Here is a 20786-nt window from a genome sequence, read left to right as displayed (position 1 = left end):
CGAAGAAAAAAAAATTAATATGCGAAAAATGACGAGATACAGTATGGTAAAAAAAAATTCGCTAACCCTGTTCTTTTTTCTTTTTCTGTGTCGCTGTCGATTTTCCACACACAGCGCCGATGGGAATTTCGAGGTAACCCTGGCGACAAAAGCCACGCTCAACTACACGGGCAGAGTCGAATGGAAGCCGCCAGCGATTTACAAGTCTTCCTGCGAGATCGACGTCGAATATTTTCCCTTCGACGAGCAGACGTGTGTCATGAAATTTGGCTCCTGGACATATGATGGATTTCAGGTTCGTATATACAGCGTACAACACATACGCGTTATATTGCATGCGGAATTGTTGGTGTTGCACGTACCTACGTGTATAACAAAATCAGTCAAAATATTGTACGCTTATATATAACGTCGCGGTGCGCGCGCGGAAATCGGCAATATCTAGATATAGCTCCGTGTATCGCTCGCGGGATCATAAATACACAGATCTGCGTGTGTGCTACATCACGAGTACAGCAGCCTTGAAAACGCGGGGGTAAATTTCGTACGTATATAGAAAAATAGCGATAATAAATGCTGCTGCTGTACATCGAGGGATCTCTCTCTGAAATATATATCGTATCTGCGCGCGTAGTATATAACATACCGCAAGGCCACACACACGCACACACGCGGCAGCGACGCGTTATAAAATGTACATAGCTACACGTAACGCTGTATATGCAGCTGTATTCATACAGTGTGGCGCCTCGATGCCTCGCATACTTTCGCCCAGCAGCAGCAGCAGCAGCAGCATCGCAGCGTCGTCGTGTCCCTTTTAAACTTTGACCTAATATTCGGGCTTGCAGCGTCTCCCGGCGGCCGTACATAGTTATATCGTCCGCGCGCGCGTGTGTGCTTGCAGTCGAGCTTGTGTATTACAACACGGCGTGTAAGCTGGAATGTTTTTTACCCTCTTTTGTATATAATCGACGTGAGACATTTTCACGCCTCGTATGTACGTCGGCATCGCACGCCGATGGCCATTGTTCCCTGCGTTTCTTTTTTTTTTTTTTGCTCTTTCGTTCTCGCGATCGTTATCGGTTACGGCGGGCGCGCGTATCGAGAAGGAGGAAGCACACGACGACGTAGAGAGGGAGAGAGAGAGATAAGATTTTACGCGCGGATCGGAAAATTGAATCGACTCCAAGCAACAATACGGTATACCACTGCTCTGTGCGAGGGTGGGGCGATGCGCAGCAGCAGAGGTATAAACGCGGCATCAAAGAGACAGCTGCTGCATTATTATCGATCGAGAAACGTCGTCCGATTGTTCGACGTTCGAGTACGACTTGAGCAATAATAATTTGTCCGAGAACGGCTCGGATATAGCGATCTGTTGTTGCTATATACGTGGTACACGTCCTGGTATTTATTATATATGTATGTACGTATATAGCGAGAGAGAGTGAGAGAGAGCTTTATGCCTTCGCACGGAGAGATATTCAAGCGACGATCAGAAACTGCAGTAAACTATCCATTGTTGTATTGGGCAATGCTCGACGACGTTGGCGGACGCGGTGCATAAATGACATATCCATTTTACTGTACTGTGTATATGTGTGTGTGTGTATTAGTCTGCATGCGTTGTATGCACATAATGCCCCCCTCGTGCTTCGAAATACGAAATACGAGCGATCTCGAAATTCGTTAATTTTAATTATCGGGGCGTAATGCGCGCCGTGCGGACCGAGTTGTTGTTGTTGTTGTATGTATGCATGCTTGCGTTATATAGCAAGGCAAAGTTGCTTAATTAATTCCGGATCGTTAATTGTTCGAGCTGCGCGTTGTGCGCGCATTATATAATAATGCACGCCGATAATGTTGCAGGTCGATCTGAGGCACATCGACGAGGTGCAGGGCAGCAACGTCGTAGACATCGGCGTCGATCTGTCCGAGTTCTACACGTCCGTCGAGTGGGACATCCTCGAGGTACCGGCGGTCAGGTATGCGTCTATATTATTGTCTTCGTACGAGTCGAAGCAAATATTTATTCAATGGCTTTGATTTTTTTTCTGCGCAGAAATGAAAAATTTTACACGTGCTGCGACGAGCCCTATCTCGACATAACGTTCAACATCACCATGCGACGCAAGACCCTGTTCTACACGGTCAATCTCATAATTCCCTGCATGGGCATATCCTTCCTCACGATACTCGTGTTCTATTTGCCCAGCGATAGCGGCGAAAAGGTGAGTAAACGACTACGACGACGAGGACGTTTTTTAAGCTCTAAGTATGTATAACTCGACGAGCTGCTGCTGCTGCTCTTCATCGCGCCCGACTGCACACGCAACCCATGGGGCTCGTTGAATTTTATTCCTCGAGGATAACTCGCGAGTGAGAGAGAGAGAGAGTTTCTTTCGACGAGTGTAAGAAGTGTCAATATGACTTAAGTGAAGAGCAAAAATATAAGAGAACGAGAAAGAATAACCGTTTCCTCGGGTGCAGCGCCGCGCGCAGAAGAAACGATATATTATTTGCACTAATGTATCATTTATACGTCTCCCTTTTCGCTCGATGACACAAAAATGATGCCCGGCGCGCGCGCGAACGCGCAAAAAGCTTTCGACATCGTTAGCCGCTCTCGAAAATAAAAAAACACAGAAGGGAGACACAGAGCAAAGATTTGAGAAGCCCTCTACCGCGCTGCTGCTGAAAAATAACGCAACGTTAAACCGCGGCCCGGAGATAAAGTGCGAAGAAGCGCGGGATAGGAGGAGGAGAAGGAGGAGGAGGTTTCAAGGAGACAAGATATATATATCGCGCGGTACAAGAGTCATTTGACACGCGATATTTATATTACAACGCGCAGCGCGAAATTAATAAATCTCTCATCGATCTGCATGCGCAGGCCATAATACCGAAATACACCGAAATGAATATTAAATCTCGATCTCGTATCTCCTCTCTCTCTCTCACTCCTGTTCGAGGAGCGCTTATAAATACATCGATAAATTTTTTTCCCCATCGTATCGCGCGCACAGATACGAGATTTATCGACGGTTCTCTGTACGATTCACCATCCTCGCAAGTTTCGCGTGCACATACACACACACACACACACACATACGCGTCAAAGGTGAAATATATATTGCTTTTATTACAAAACGCGCTACCTATACGCGTGCGTGCGGTGGCAAGATTACGCTCTCTCTCTCTCTCTTTCTCTTCACCTTTCGGCTTACGCGTACATATATAAACTTTGGCCTTTCTTTGCACGCCTCGCGCAGAGCTTTTTCGCTGCTATCCTACAGTTATTTTATTATATAGCATTGATACATTGATAAATTGTCGAGGAATCGAACGTTTACATTTCGATGCTCTGTATACGTACGTGCCGCTCTCGAATCTGTATATATATGTATGTACGAACGTGTTTTGTCAGATCGCAGGCGGCAACGGCGGGCGGAGGCGGCGACGCTCGTTATATCGTTCGCCGGTCCGATAAAGGAAGCCTCGGACGTATTTCAAACGAATTTATACGGAAGCTCGATGACGCGCTTTCGGAAAAACGAGGTCGCGCAGCGGCGGCGGCGGTGGCGTGTCATCTCTTTCGTACATATATACTATTTGGTGCGGCATAGAATATCGTCGTGGGGAAAAAATGCAGTAGATCATACATACACGAGGCGCACGTACGTATAGGTATATATGCATAAATATACACGCGAACGAGGCGGCGGCAGTGTATAAGTCGTAATTGCGAGGCACATTATCAGCGAACGGGGGGGGGGGGGGGNGGGGGGGGGGGGGGGGGGGGGGCTTTGAGCTTATCATCTGGCGCGCCGACAACGACGTACGCGCGGCGCGAGATGTTGATAAATTAAAGCTCGCTCGTGCGGCTGCAGCAGCGGCAGCAGCAGCACCTCTTTGCGCTAATATTCGAGCCAAGGCTCTAAAGCGGCGGCTCCGATAAAACATCTCTCTCTCTCCCCAAGCGCGCGAAAAGCGAAAAGCTTCTCCTCGGCAGAGCTACTCTATCTCCTTATCCTGTCGTGCTGTGTGTGTGTGTGTATGAGTACGTGTGTGTGTTTCTCTCTCACTTAAGGATATAGCTTGCCGCACGAGCTTGCGCGGGACTTTTTCGGATCCTTTATAATTCCCGTATACCTCGACGAGCTATATGCAGGAGCGGCGCGGATCTTCGTTTCGCGTACGTCGCACTTATATTCGCACATGCACACACACACACACACACACACACATTCGCGCTCGTGAGGAAGGTATATACTTGACCCCGAAACGAGCTCGAGAGATAAGAGCCATACGATGCACGCGCGCGTGTCCGCATGATAAACGATCCAGCTTTCTCTCTCTCTCTCTCTCTGTCTTATACACAGTGTGCAGCGCGGCGTCGAGGTAAGAGAGAGAGGGAGGAAGGGAGTAGTGCTTGCACAGAGAGAAAATTTTCAGAGATGGAATTGAACTTCGTGCGTTGTTCGTCGCTGTGTGTATATCGCGTTTTAGCATAAGCAGGCCCTCAAATATACTGCACACATAGGCGGCGCGCACGCTAGACAAACTCGTGTATATAATTTGTTTGTTTTTTTCGCACCGCATCAAGTATACACGAGGCCAGCAGCGCGGAAGAAGAACGACGAGAGATATAAAGTTCGCGCGCGAGCGCGTGTGAAAAATTTACACGAACTCTCGGGAGCAGCTCTCGACTTGCAACTCGACGACGACGACGATGTATTTAGCGCTCGTGCCTTATCCATAAATTACGAACAATTTTTGGGACAAAATTTTTATATATACATCGATGTTTACGTTACGCTTGGCATAGTACGTACGTGCAGAGTCGTATAATTTTCGCACGCTCCACCGATCTCGACGCGAGTCCGCATGTGGCTAACTGGATACATTTGCCCTCTCTGTATTTATATGGGCAGAACTAGCTGTGCCAGTGGTATGGAGCTGGCGCGCAAGCTCTCCAAAGGTCCTATATCGTTAATATAGATCAAAAAGGCCAAGTTTTTGTATAATAGTAGGTTATAAACTTTATCCCTAACCGTTAAGTCGAGGGAGAGAGTGGTAAGCAATAAGTCACGAAAGGCCCTGAAGAATAAGTCGAACTTGGCGCAAGAGAGAGTGAGAGATAACAATACTGTACGCTGGGCGAGAGATAGCTGTGCAGAGCTACACTACACTGTACGTGTGTGTGTGTGTGGGTGTGCAGGCTGTGTGGCAGCTATAATATACTTGTGTGTGTGCAGCTTCAGCCCCCGACGCACATACATTGCAGCACAGACACACAGACAGCCGAGAGAGAGAGAGAGGAGAACGAAACTTCGCATAACACGTATATCTCTTCGATCTTTCGCTCTTCCTGCGTGCAAGAGCTATAGCGCTGCACCCCGAGTCTAACTTTCCGTGCGTATATCTATATGTAGCGTATATACACATAGCACCGAATATATAACGGCGGTGAACCCCAAATACTCGCGCGCTCGGGCTTATTGTTTGTCGAAGAGGCAGTAGCAGCAGCAGCGGCAGCCGGGACTGGGGCAGAAAAGTTTCGGGCGCGCGACAAATATACATAATCTTTTTGTTATTTTCCATTACGCGCGTGTTATCGCGAGGGCCGAATTAGTCGCGTTTTTTTGCCGAAAGAAGAGAAAAATACGTTATAATCCGTAAGCCGAGCACGCCGCGAGAAATTTAGCCCTTTGTTATGCAACTTTTAATTATAAAGAGAGGCAGGCGCGCGCGCGCGTTGAACGAATCTCCTCTCTACCGCGCGCGCGCGCGCGCTCCGATGGAATTAGGCTTGGTGCTGCGCGCGGATATATAATATGGAAAACGAGGTCGAGCGTGGCGACGGCGGTGGCGACGACGACGACGGCGTTTATATACACAAGACCGAAAACTCGAGCTCGCGCCGCGCGTTGTGCTTATATATGTCTTTATTATTGCACTCTGCTCCTTCTTCTTTTTCGAGTTTACTTTCTCGTGCGAATTGCTGCCGCGCTGCGTGGCAGGAAGAGAGAGAATTAATCGAGCGCCGCAGGAAGACATCGGCAGCTGTCGCGTTGACTTTATATGTATATACATAAGAGCGCACGAGGCGCTCGGAGCCAAAATCGTCGGCGCATGAACGGAAAATGATTGGAGGAGCGCGCGCGGATAGCGGATTATAATATAATATAATAATACATATAAATTTTGCGCCACGATCAAAGGAAAGTTGAAAAGCGCCGCCAATCGCTGCTGCTACTGCTGCTGCACGGGCCTTACGCACGAATTATCAACTAATATGATGCGATTTGGCGCAAAACTGTTTTCCTCGTGCTTTCCGCGGATCCCAAACGAGATCATCGCGATTGGAGCCGCGAGGCGAGGAGTTAATTATTCATCGTGTGCATTGGTACGACGATGGACCGCGAACGCGCGAGGCCGCCGCTGCTGCTGGGAATTAATCATATCAAATATATAGAACGCGGTGTGTAAGCGAAGAAAAGCGCGCGTACAAAGAGCACGAGACACCAAGGTCGGATGTAATATACGGCCGTTCTACTTGCTCGCGCGCTGCTAAGTAACGCGTAATAATTTATACATCTTTTGGAGCAGAAGGCGAAAATCGCATCAGAAAAGCTTCTTCGCCACCGCAGTGCTTTGCAAGTATCGCGTTTCGATATCGCGTGCCTCTTTTTTTTTCTTTTGTTCTCCTACGCACTTACATTAAGATTTACTTAGACCCCCGCCCGATGAAGAGAGCGCGTAATCGAGCGCGCGCGAGGAGTATAAAATCGAGAGACAGCCCAGGAAGTAAATCTTCGTACATTTCTCTCTTTATTTCTGCCAATCTTCTTTGCGATTGGAAGGACAAGATGAAAAGTAGCGTAACAGCCGAGAGCCCGGCACGCGATATCAACGAGAGAGATCGCTTCTAGAACATTACGTTATACTGTATAATAATGTATAATTATACATGTACATTAGACCGGTTGTTATTTCCCAAGTTATTCCGATCTTGCAGCTCCAGACGTTGATTCTGGCTCCTAGGGTGTAAAAGCTGAGAAAAATATGAATATGAGTCCAAAAGGTACACTGAAAAAAATAACCATACGGCGTCATGAAAAAGGCTTTGGCTTGGCTCAAGAAATGCAAAAAATCTTGAGACAAGTTAAAATTTTGCTTGATACCGTGCAACAGTGACCGCGTGTCTGTGCGGCACTTTGCTTCTAATTCAACGTTGCCACGCGCTACAAGAATGATTTGTTATACACGTGTAGCAGCGCACATACCGATACGTTTGCGTCACTCATTATGATACACATTACGAGGATACGTATTTGCATATGGTATATAGGCACGAGTACAATAGCTGATAATTTTTCAGAGATTACACATAGCTGGGATGCGGTATAAAATTATAAGACGAGTTCTCAAAGTCGAAAACCCTTAAAATTACAGGCTAAAATGTCGATTGAAATTTTTGTCACTTGACGCGTCGTAGCGTGTAACGGACGTTAATAATTGTAAAACGGAGACGCGGTCGGGAAACGATCGACTGAAAAATAAATATATTTATATTTTTGAATTGTTACGAAAAGTGTGAAAAATTAATTAACGACTTCAATATTTTTAACTTTACGAATAAGATCAAGCCAAATGCAGGATTTTATTTTAGTTCGAAACATAATTGATGGAAAAAATTAGCTAAAGCCTTACCCAACGCACCTAAGTAAGTTTCACGTTGTCTTCTTCTTTGCTCGTGTCTTTAGAACGTATTTGAGGCACCGCCTATCTCTGTCTTTCTCTCTCTCTCTCTCTCTCTCTCTTTCTTGCCCGCGCGCATGTGCATATAGCTGTTCTCGGTCAAACGACGCGTTTACGTAGTCGGAATCTTTCCCAATTCGACAACGATTAGAAAGTAATGCATAGCGAAGAAGAAAGCATCGTATACTTTTTTAGGTTGGAACACGTGTTTGCGTATATACATTCAGTGAGTACTCGTTACGACTTCGCAGCGTGAAAATATCGCATCGTTTTCAGTCAGTGATTTTCGTTGAAAAAATTGAACACATCTTAGTTGTTAAAAAAGCAATAATTGTGCGTTTTGTGTGAGTGCGTGCGCAGAAAAATGTCCGATTTTTACGAAGCCTATTCTCAAGCTTATCGTCGAGCATACCGTTATGGCACTAACGGAGATTATTCAAATAAAGCAGGACTAATAAACTTACGAGCAACTGTCCGTTGGGAGTTGGGAGAAGACCGAAGTGAATTTTTCCGTCAACTTTTTTCCATTATCAGAAGTTGGACGGACCAATTGCCAAATCTCCGGGAAATTTTTCGGCCCAGAGAAATCGAGACTATTCTGTTTGATTCCGTCAATCGCCTGAATGAATACCAGGGTTGTGTTCGCGGATTACGAGTCATTGAGTTCGTGGTCAACAGCGGCTACAGGGACCAGCCAGACGTAGATGAAAACGGCAAGCCATTGTCGCGTCGCATCACACCGCTACATCATGCGGCCAGATTATCGAACTTGGAAGATCATACCAACGTGATCCGTGAGCTATTTAAAATATACAAATTCAATGTGAACTACAGCGACGACTTTGGCCTGACGCACTTCCATGTGGCCTGCATTTCTTTCTGCGACGACGCCGTCGAAAAATTCCTCGAGCTTGGTCACGATCCAAATTTATACCGTCACAGATCGATCGCTGAATGGAAAAATTTTTTGCCACTGCATCACGCTCTGTCTCGCAATCGTCGAAATTTCGCGCGATTACTACTGAGACGAGGCGCCGATCCGAACCTGACCGTTCTCAATGGATCGACTGCTCTGCATGTCATTTGCAGGGCATGCAGGCGCGACGATACCGAATTAGCGACGATGTTGTTCGAAATCAGCGAGGAAAAACATCGGACGGTGCACATCGATGCCCGGGACGAATTGGGCCGGACACCGCTGTACGTGGCCGTGGAGAACGAGCACAGGATGTTGGTGGAATTGTTGCTGACAAGAGACGCTGATCCAAATTTAGCCGATGCGAAGGGAATGACTCCTCTCCACTTGATTTGCCAGAAGCACCGCAATGATAATGCGGGAAAATTTTTGAAGATATTCTTCGAGTTCTGCGACAAAAATCATCGGAAGTTGCAGGTCGATGCCCAGAACGAGTCTGGCAAAACAGCGCTGCAGTTAGCCGTGACGAATCTTATGCCAGATGCGGTCGATGTACTTTTGGATCGTGGCGCTGATCCGTTTAAATTCATTTTTCCCACTGAGTGTGATTTTCTCGAGATATTCAATCCCGCATCTGGTCTTCGGCTTGGTTTTAAATTGGTACTAGCGTCTAGGGCGATGGTCATCATCGAGAGCCTAGAGAAGAACGGATATGAACTGAACCTAAATGATGCCCTGGTGATCATGAACTTTTTTGCTGATCACAAATTGTTCGAAAAATCCGTGGACGTCGACGACAATTTGTATGTTTACGAAAAGTTCCCAAGCCAAGTGAAAGAGTTGATGATAAGTACGAGTGTGTCGCTCCACGATCTGATCCGCTTGCAACCCGAAGAGTCAGCAAAACTACTCGCATTTTCGGATCGCCATTACAATATGTTCGCGCGAATGTCGTGGTGTCTGCCCGAAAGACATTTTGAGGGCTGTTTCATGCATCTGTGCGAGAAACTATCGAGACGATTTTTCCGCTGCTGGGCACTGGAGTCTTTTGTGGTATTAATACATTACCGATTGCCAATTGAGTGCTGTGAACCGATCATCGACCAGCTGATGAACAAAGACTTGTATCATATTTGTCTGGCAGCTGCTGACCAACAGTGAAAAAAAAACAAATGTAAAAAAATATATAAACGAAAGGTTCGTGGCGGTTGAAAAGACTCCAAAAGAACTATAAGATTACCTACGCTGAAGATTTATGAAATTAATGAGTGGATCGCAAAATTGTAATAAATAAATTTAAAAAAAAACTCTAATCCATTGATTGTTCTGATATTCAATTTTTTAGTGTTTTATTTATTTGAGTTTTTTTCTGAACGTTACCCACGAACTTCCTCTTTGATTCTTGTACTTTGATTCTCTTTATTCAATTTTTTTTATTTATAAAATAATCGTGTTTATTCCAATTATTATAATGAAAATACTCGTTAGTCGTCGGTTTTAGTACAATCGTAAATAAATGTAATTTAAAAATTTCTTTCGCTAGCTTCTACACAAACTTTTTCTTCTCAAAATTCCCGCTATATTTTCAATGAATAACATAAGCTTTGACAAAATAAATAAATATTAAATATTAAATATTAAATTAAATGATGGCGCTTACACTGTCTCTGAGAATAAAATCTTTGACAACAAAACAAAAAAAGTAAAGAAAGAAGGAAATTATCGCAAGTATAATTCACTACCGAGCGCATATATAATCGAGTAAAAGGAGTAAAATACAAAAATCGGGCTCCTAAAGCCTCGTATACTGCAAGAGGTATAAAATGTATCGAGAGTCGATTTATATTCTTTGCAGTAAGATTAATTTACGTGTGCGCGTTCACATACAATGTATATAGATTCATCATTATACGTATCGGCTCGCGCAATGGCCGATCGAAACGAGACACGCCGATGAAAGAATTTCTATTACATCTTGCTAATGGAGAAATAGTTGGGAAAGTTTTAAGCATCACGATCAGCATCAGCGGGAGCAGCAGCAGCAATTGTCGAACAATCGGTATTATACGGTATTCGCAGGAGGCAAAGAGAGTAAGGAGAGAGAAAATTAATTTCTCATTTTCAAAATTTTTGACGATAAAAAAAAGAAGAAGAGTCACTGAGTAAAACGAGCGTCTTTCGTCTTTGCTTCGTTTAGAAGTACAAAGCTATCTCTGTCTCTGTCTGTACGTGTAAAACAGATTGCCGGGGGAGTAGTAAGGTGCGCACAGCGTATAGCTCGAGAAGAAGCGAGAGAGAGAGAGAGAGAGAGACGAGTGAATAAATGTATTTCGTTTAGTACTCTCGCTCGCGCACTTATAAAGACGCGCGCGCGGACGAGCTTCGCATAGAGAAAGAGAGACTGGCGCATACTGGAGGCCGCCGCCGCTGCTGCTCTCTTCTTCGCTGCACTGCAGCTAGAAAGGTTTCTTAATTACCGCCACGAAATTTTCTCATTATATATACGCAAACTTTTCGCGCGTAAGTATTTACACGCGCACTTTAGCTTACGCGCGCTCGAGCGAGTACGAGCGAGAGAGAGCCGTAGCTATAACCTCGCTGAGTTTTTTCCCTCTCTTACTTTTTAGATCGCAACCCTTTGAAACTACTTACTATAATATACTCTACATGCGCGCGGGCAAAGGCTAAGGAGCGAATAACGCGTGTATATAGTACTGCGGGCTGCATGTGCGCGCGGAATGCCGAGCACTTTTCACATGCTGCTGCAGTGTGTGTGTGTGTGCGTGCGTAGAAGAAATTTTTGCTTTCTTTCGTTTTTTTTTTTTTTTTTATTTCGAAAAGAGGCAGTAAAAATTTTCTCTTTTACTTTTTCTTTTTTTTGATATCAGTGTGTATGGCTGATTTTCTGTGGAATCAAATGGTTTTTAGATTCTTTGAGGTGGTCTAAAGAGTCCTAAATTTTACGGAAATAGGCAATGATATTACAGCAATGGGCGCGCATTTTGGGAACATTCGATGGACATTCGATTTAACCCAGAGAATCGGCCATATACTCCGGAATCCTTGGCCTGGAAACGATGGATTTATCGGTTAGCGAAGAAAAGGCCAAAAAAAATTAATGGAAATATTCCCGCGTCGTATTCGTATGTGCGTATGTGTGTGTGTGTGTGTGCGTTTACTGTGTACGTATGGAGCTTGCGCGAGCCTGACCTATATTTGTGGCTAGTAATTGATCCAAAATAGTGAATATTGTTTCGAACGCTGCTACTGCACTACTATATTATATACTGTGCGGGCCGGCAGCGAAAACGCGCGCGCGTGTGTGCGCACACGCTAGGATAACTTCGTGCACCGCAGACGTGCAGTCGCGGCCCGCGACGATTGATTTTCTTTTCCCTTTCATCGCGCGTATCCATATATAGACATTCAAAGAAGGCGCAGAAAATAGATATGCCGAGCTCCGATTAATCGCGTCCAATAATTCTATCTGTTTATTACACAGGTGAGCCTCTCCATTTCGATCCTGCTGTCTCTCACTGTGTTCTTCCTGCTGCTGGCCGAGATCATTCCGCCGACGTCGCTGGTGGTGCCGCTGCTCGGCAAATTCGTACTGTTCACTATGATACTGGATACTTTGAGGTACGTCTGGATATTATCCCCACGATCATTTTCAAGTAATTTCCGTTCGTTTTAATACTTTTTTTCTCTCTCTCTCTCTCGTTTCTTTTGCAGTATATGCGTGACGGTGGCGGTGCTGAACGTCCACTTCCGCTCGCCGCAGACCCACGTGATGAAGCCTTGGGTCAGGCGGGTCTTCATCCACGTACTGCCGAGGCTGCTCGTCATGCGACGGTAGGTTTCGCTCGCTAATATATCCACGGAGCTAAATGAATAAATCAATGCCCTCTCGAGAAAAAAAAGGGAAAAAAAGAAGTATATACGTTATATATCCGAGCTGTATAAGAAACTCTCCACGATCCCATAAAGCGCGCCGTCTGTACCACTGCTTAAGACCGCGGAAGAAAGTTCAATCGTCGTTCAAAAAAACTTGCCGATTCTTTTTATAGGCTCTCAATGCAAATCGACGCACTAATTCAATTCCCCGCCGCCGCGAGGGAGAATCTTAAATAAAGTTTGATTTTTATGGTCGTCGATATAATATATATATACCGCAGGAATCGCGACCTCACCGCGCCGCGTATACATAAATCATTCCGTCCGTACAGTTGAATTTATTCAATGTATTTCTCTGTTATGCGCTACGTATATATAGCTTCATACCAAGACCGCAGTACCAGCTGGAGCGTCGTCACGGCGATCACGTCTCGTCGCTGTCGCATCACGGCTATCACTCGTCGTCGGCGGGCGCGCATCATCCGCCGCATCATCGCCAGAAGAGCCACGAGTCGGCGGCGAGCCATCACTCGCAGCGAGTCATGGTCAGGACCTGCAACGGCCTCGAGCTCCGAGATCCCGGCCTGTACTCGGAGGCCTCGGCGTCGGATCTGCTCGAGTCCTCGGTCCTCTTCCCGAGCCTCGACTCGCGCGACGAGCTCAATCCCAGGTTCGTATAATTAATCATTATCGTCGTAACTATTGGTTACGCGTGTTTTCGTCGATGCGCCGTGCGATATATGGCTTTTGCACATCTTTGTACGAGTGAGAAAATTTTTATGCGGACGCTAATTGAAACCAATCGTGTAATTGAGGCACCGTGTGCGGAAAGTACCGAAGGACGGGAACTGCTTGTATTAGTACTATATATTATAGTGCCGCATGTATGCAGTAGCGACGCGCGCGCGTGATTAGACAAAGCCGCTAACTTAAATCATAGACGATTTCCAATTGCAGCCCGGCGCCTCAGTCCGCTGCAGGCGTATTTCCTCTCTCTCTCTCTCTCTCGTTAGAGATTCATCAGTCTCATTCCGGGGCCGCGCGCTTTCCCGCTCTGAACGCTCGAAATAATTCGCCGCACCGGATATACGGTCGTTAAATAGTTCACGCGCGATCGCTCGATATAAAATTAAACGCACACAGATTGCGTGTATATATTATCGATATTGCAAACGAAAAAATAAACAAATAAATAAATCATCGCTGCACGCGCACACACACACGCACGCACACAGGGAATTGGAGGCGCTGAATCTTGGCAGCCAGTGTCGGATTCACGGTGGTTCGTCGGGACCGGCTGGCCCGGCCTCGGGACGACCCCTGCCGAGCGAGGACAGCGTCGAGGCGCTCTGTCGCAGCCTCAATCACTGGCACCACTGCCCCGAGCTCTACAAGGCCATCGAGGGCATCCGTTACATCGCCGATCACACGAAGCGCGAGGAGGACTCCACCAGGGTGAGTCAATACAGAATGAATAGAAAGAACAAAAAAAAAAAAATGAGCGAGAGATGTAAGAATTCGTATATACGATAATGACTCGCGCAGAGTCAGTCAGTCAGACAGTCAGCTCTAGTCCGCGCGCGCTTGGGGGATGTCGTCGACTTTCGCGCAGAAATTAATTACGCTAATTTACGCGAATGGCGTAACTCTTTTGAAGATCTCTCCGTGCGCGCTGCTATATCAGCGCGGCGGGTATTATGTGCCGGAGACTCATTAGAGGCCGTGCGCGGGGCGAGCTCTCGCGCGCAGATATCTCTCTCTCTCGCTGCCTTTTGTATGCAGTAATTACATCGACGTAGAGCGACACTCGCGTTTTATTATACGCGCGTATATATATTTCTTACTTTACATCGTTCTCATAATTGAATGCCCCCGGTGTATAATATACGTGTATATTATTTCTCTCTCTGTATTTACTCAGGTGAAAGAGGACTGGAAATTCGTGGCGATGGTGCTGGATCGTCTGTTCCTGTGGATCTTCACGCTGGCCGTGCTCGTCGGCACCGCGGGCATCATTCTGCAAGCTCCCACGCTGTACGACGACCGACTGCCGATCGACGTCAGGCTGTCGGAGATCGCCTCGACCACTGCCAAGCCTCACATCGTCACGACGCTCTGAGAGGCCCGTCGTTACTACAGCCGATACCAATTGTGAAAAGTCGCGCGCGGGCAATGGAAGAAAGAGCTACTGCACGATGGTAAAAGTTTTACTCGATTTGTCAGCCGTGATTTAACAAGAGATGCTCTCGTTTGATACGTATAACGAGGCTATGATACACGCCCCGTATCTGCACTTATACGTGTCACTTTTATGTAATACGGCTTGTTTTTTTTCTCTTTTAATTCTCTCTTCCTTCTCTCTCTCTCTCTCTCTCTCTCTTTATGTTATTTTGTGTTCTTTTTTTCTCCTTTTAAATCAGCGCGAATGGTTTATATACATTTGAGTCGCTTGAAAGGCGTGTGCGCGTACCCTAGCTGGCAGCAGCAACAGCCTTGACTCACTCTCTCTCTCTGTCTCTTTATCTTTCTCTCGCTTTTGTATAAAAGCTATGCGCTCGCGGAAGAGACTCGGACTAGAAAGGGCCGTTTCAGAGAGATATAAAAGGTGACATAATAGAGAAAAGGATAAGAATAGGAAAAGACGTCAATGGTAAAGTCGTTCACACGTTTTACAGCCCATAGTCTACGGAAGAGATCACTGCTGCGTTTCGGGCTTTTCTCGATTTACTCTCGTCACACACACACACATACACACATACTTATATTCTCTCTCTCGCGCGCGCGCGGCCACCACCCACACGCAAAGCTTTCGCAAATACTATCGTTGCTTTCATTTTATTATCCGAAAGGCCATACACGGCAGCAGTAGCAGCGGGAGCAAGTGCGTGTGCTCGCCGCGTTCAGTGCAGCAGTTTACGATCGAGCTTTATACGCACGTATCCGCTGGCGCGTTTGTAACATTTTATTTTATCAAACTTTATTTATACACGATTACTTTTCTCCAGATGTATTTTCAATCGACGAATCCATTCAATTGTCAGGTGTGTGCGCGCGCGCGCGCGCACACGTGTGGCAAGCTCTCAAATTCGATTCAGCTTACGCTGGCACAAACTCGCGGTGAAATGTATTGAATGTCGAAGGGATCTTTTGTTAAATTTGCGAATTTCCGTGTCTAATGAAGGAAAAAAACGGTACGCCAATCTCGACTACGGTTGCAATTAAAGGCTCTAATTATTGCAATGAAAAAAATGAACATCGATCTATATAATATATATATAAAACACACACTAGCCCGTAATAAATGAACTTCGTGTTTGTTTTTCTTCTGTTCCTGACGTAACTTTTTTCCCCTTGTTGCTGCACTTATCGCTATAAGTTCGAGTTGCACATTTTAATAGACACCTTCGCGCGCGCGCGCTCTCTCTCTTTCTCTCTCTCCCCGACACGGTGTACGATTTATAAGAAAATAAAATAAAGAAAATAAGGAAAGGAAAAAAAGCACTCTTACAAAAGACACAGAACGGAAGATTCTATTGCAGTGAAACAATTTTAATTAGGTCAATTGCTTATAAGGAAGCTCGTGATCTCAACCGTAAAATATATATTGTTGGCTTCGCGAGCAAAGTAAAAACTAATCGATACTTATTTCGCAGAATATTTTCATTACCGCTTCGACGTGTGTTCGACCGAGATTTTCCCTCTCGTTTTTCGAGCTCCGAAGTTAAGTGAGCGGGAATGACGCGTTGTCGCGCGTCCCTCGAGTGGAATTATTTATATATAACTAGAGACGCATTCGAGACGACGTATACCATAAATGATAATCGTCGCGTGCCCGTGAGAATATTGTAAATGCAAAATCGCAGAGCACAAAAGACGCGAAACATTAATCACCGCATGCGTGCGTAATCTATATTAATGCGTACACGAAGTTTCATGTAAATATACTCCAGTGAATTTTATTATATTCACTGAATTTACTGAACATGGTCTTCCTTCGTGTGTGTGAATTACCCCGATCCACCTATTACTTTCTTTATTCGTTTTGATTTTTAATAGTGATTTTTCAAGATATTATTTTTAGAAAAATTAATCATAAGAAAGGATTTGAATTCGATTAAACATAAATATTCAAATATTTCAAAAGCTATGTACCAATGCATGTTATAAGTATTTTCAATGTTTTACATGCTGAAATGGATATATATATAATACATATTATAGAGGTCTGATTTAAATGTGCCATATGTATTATTGTAAGCTAGTGAATTTTTTTTATTATTTATACAAAGAGTAAAAAAGTGGTATTATACATCACATATTGAATTTTTACGTTTGAAAACTGAATTCACTCTTGAATTTTTCGATATTACAAAAATTCGATATCGAAGGCTGAATATTGAAATATAAGTCATGCCTTCTTTGACTTATTTGCCAAAATTATACGAAATTCGTTTTTTACGTTTTTTGACTTCTATTTATGCCAAAAGTAAAAAATAACCCCTCATTTAGCTATCTTTTTTATCTTAAAATTAAAAATTGTATTTCTTAACATAATAATGTAAAAAATAAGTGTTATACGTGTAACACAATAGATGTATGAATACGAAATTTTATGTGTGAGCAAAATTTGAAAAATTGCTTAACTGCATAAAAATATAGCTCACAGTGATTTCATGAACAATGGGATGTTTGCAAAAAAAAACCCCCAAGCGTAATACTACTCCAAAGAGTATAATATTTCGTTGTAATTCATTGACAGTTGGAATATTCTTTTGCAAACAATTTTTTCAACTTAGTCGAATTTTTATTCGTAGCTTGGAGTAATACCCAAATTTTAATTGTTTTGACTGATAGAGCAACGATTTTGCATAATGTGACTTTTGTATGAGTATATTACATTATTTTCTACGAAACCTTTTTTAAGAATAAATTTTCAAGTTGATGTGTAATACAAATGTTAAATACAATGAGAAAGAATAAAAAAGTAATAACTCAGATATATATTGAAGACCAATTGAAGAGCATAGCAAGTGTAAATTACGCTTAAAAATGTATGTACATCATGAATGAAAAGTAAAATACCACTGGAAAAATTAAGTTGAATGAAATATAAGTTTTAAGAATACATATTATATGTATATGAAATAATAATATGAAAGAACTTATACAACTGTAAATGAAACGATACTCCTATCAATAACATTTGGTATAATTATAAGTCATAAAGTTTATAAACTGGCTTAACATATTCTCTAGAAGCATCACAAAGAGAAATAAAAAGTCGAAGTTCATTATATGTATAAATATAATAATAAATTCTATTACATGTTGGTAAATGTGTTTGAAGTCGAATGCGACATTGCAAAGATGACTATGATACAGCTATTATTAAAAGAAAGTTAGATGCAACTTAAATTATTTATTATCACTCTCATAAATTCGACATTTTTGGAGTGATAACAGGTAGATTTAATCAGATAAATTGTTGATAATAAATGTGTATTCGAAACGACATATCTATCAAATTATATGTTGAGTTTTTATCACCCAGGAAAAATTAAAAAATTTCATTTTTCGTTTCAATCAAAAGTACCAATAATTGAAAAGTAGTAGAGCGTAATCTGTTACAGACAATTACAGAGAGAAACCAAGTGTCGTGTCAAAGTCAAATGATAAAAATAATAAAAACCAAATAAGATATACCAAATTAACTTACCGCATGTCCTAGCGAAAACCCTTAGCTATTTAGGCAAGAAGGAATTAAATGACATTACAACGAAGAGTAAACGCCGAAAAATGTATGAAAAAAAATACCAAATAGTAATTATTATTATTATAAAAAATAATGCATCGTGAATTGTTCACTTGGTGCTTTGCTCGCCGTCAAAGTGTAGTGTAAAATACTGATATTATATAATAACGTGCAATCTGGAAGGAATTAATGCTTACGTATTGTACTTATGGCTTTTGATTTGAATTTAAATTCAAATCCAATTTGGCCTAGTAATGAAGGCGATAATTTTTTAATAGGATTTACAAGATTCTTTATTATAAATTATCAAAGTTAATATAAAAAGCAAAGAGACATAAAAATTTAGCTAGTTATGATTGTTTCTATTATGAAAACACGTTTATAAAGTATTTTCAATTCCAATTATAAAAAAGAAATTATTATATGAGTTCATTCCATATGAAGCTGAGTGTAAATTGTTTAAACTTTCATTCAGTATAAATACATCTAAACCAAAAATTTACAGTAATTAACACAAAAGAACCTGACTCTGTAAATATTCTAACTTGTTTTTAGATATTTATCAATTTCTCTTGCCAATTTATAATACCAACATGTTTAACACAATACTAAAAAATTAAGTACGTCGGTTTATTATAAAATTATGCATTATTTGTATATTAGGTTTAAAAAATGCATTTTTGGAAGAACCGTATCCTTTTTCTTCTTTTTACGTATTTATCATGTAATAAAATAATTATCACTATGGATATAAAAACAACTTATAATTGATAAAGGAACGAAAGAAATAACTAGATATCAGGCATTACAACAAAATAATCGGATATACTTCGTTTGTATGGTAAGAATGTTATTAAATACCTGGCACTCAAAAAAATATGAGATGACACCGAGAAAAGTTTTAAGTGTTCAAAACTATATATACTACGAATCTTATAATATATTTAAAGTAAAATACAACAAAAAGTACCCAACAATTATTTAAAATAATTTCATAAATGTTATAAAATATATTAGAAGTGACGCGGTGATCTTGAGGAATTGTAAATTCAAGCAATAAAATAATAAAAAATATCTATTGCTTGAATTGATCAAACTCACGAGAACCTTTTGCGACTAATTAATTGAATCTTATAAAAGATACAATAAGATAGCAAAGTATAAAAAAAAATAATTGAATGGAGATGATACCAGCTGTTTAAACAACTGACAGGGAATAGAAACCGCAACCTCTTTCAAAAAATGGAAAAAAATGAAAAATTGTTTTACTTGTATATCCAGAAAAATTTCAATTTATGTGTAATTGGAACAGTATTTGTATTTGTTTAATTTAAATTTTTTGCTGAAAAGTAAAAATTAAATTGAATTTATATTCTAAATCAAATTTTAAAGCCCAGTATTTCGAACGTTTTTGTAAAATTGTTTGTAGCCAATTCAGTTTGATTGTTATACATGGGAAATTAGAATATAATTTTACGAAGTTACTCTTCTATCATTTTCACAAAAGCGAAAAACTGTCGATTCTCCTTCTTATGAAGTTTATGATGGTAATGATCAGAATCTCACCAAAAAATTTAATATGTAATACATGTACGATAGTTTAGACTTTCTAAACAAAAATGTATCCAGGACAACCTTGATGGAGTATTTGAAAATATGATAAGAGTTAAAAACTATGAAGAATATATAAGAGTCTAAGTGCAAGATGTACGTAATATTTAACTGGCCCAAGTGGTCATGATAATCCAAAAAAGAGTAACATAAAGGTTAAAACAAAATAAAGAAGAATTTATCGGTATGCCTCGACGTTCGGCGTCGCTATTATTAATATAACTAAGAAAAAATACGTCTCTTTTGTCTCTTTTTTTAAAAAATTTTTAAATAATATTAAAGAGTATTTTGTATCGTATTAATCTGCGTAACTATCTACCGCGATGCCGAATTTATTATACGATTTCTCTTGCAAATTTTTAAAACTTTGTGAATTGCATTTCGTATGATGTTGCTACAACAATAGAATTTGATATTGCCAATATAAGTTTGAAATATGTATATTGATGAATCGTCGAGGCGGCCATTTTAAATGAAATTGCGAAAATGATGAAAAAACTTTCTACGTAACAAGTGTATATCTATAAAATTGACGAATAAACTTGATTTTTGTAATATGCCATCTTTCGATCAATGCACCAACACCTTAGGAGAAGAGGAAAAAAATTGAGTCTATATTTTTCGTTGATTTACTTACTACATTGAGCTTTCGTTTATTTGGAAAATACTATTTACATTGCACAGATTTATCACCCAGAAGCCTCCTACATTATAGATAACTCGATTTCATTATCACTCTTAACTTTTACCCCGATTTTTTTACATCGATATAAAGAGTCTCGTAGATGATAATTACGATCACTCGTTTTCTTTCTCTCACTCTTTCGCTGATAACATCGATATTCCGGT

General features: G+C 41.8%; 1 protein-coding gene across 3 annotated transcripts in view; it reads left to right on the top strand.

Annotated features, from left to right (window-relative positions):
• Positions 1 to 20434, top strand: part of LOC106655834 (acetylcholine receptor subunit alpha-like) — a 110764-nt gene extending 90330 nt beyond the window's left edge. For all 3 annotated transcript variants that reach the window (XM_023462885.1, XM_023462884.1, XM_023462886.1), the window contains 8 exons: positions 115 to 295; positions 1870 to 1985; positions 2063 to 2231; positions 12183 to 12319; positions 12413 to 12532; positions 12954 to 13244; positions 13810 to 14029; positions 14496 to 20434. In XM_023462885.1, coding sequence (XP_023318653.1) covers positions 115 to 295; positions 1870 to 1985; positions 2063 to 2231; positions 12183 to 12319; positions 12413 to 12532; positions 12954 to 13244; positions 13810 to 14029; positions 14496 to 14693 — 1432 coding nt within the window. In that variant the 3' untranslated portion in view covers positions 14694 to 20434. The remainder of the gene's footprint in view (positions 1 to 114; positions 296 to 1869; positions 1986 to 2062; positions 2232 to 12182; positions 12320 to 12412; positions 12533 to 12953; positions 13245 to 13809; positions 14030 to 14495) is intronic.
• The last annotated feature ends 352 nt before the right edge of the window (positions 20435 to 20786 follow it).

The sequence above is a fragment of the Trichogramma pretiosum genome, unplaced genomic scaffold, assembly GCF_000599845.2.
Source record: "Trichogramma pretiosum strain Unisexual culture from Peru unplaced genomic scaffold, Tpre_2.0 scaffold1, whole genome shotgun sequence".
Lineage (NCBI taxonomy): Eukaryota > Metazoa > Arthropoda > Insecta > Hymenoptera > Trichogrammatidae > Trichogramma > Trichogramma pretiosum.
The sequence above is the reverse complement of the archived record's forward strand: the minus strand, read 5'-3'. Positions and strand labels throughout refer to the sequence as shown.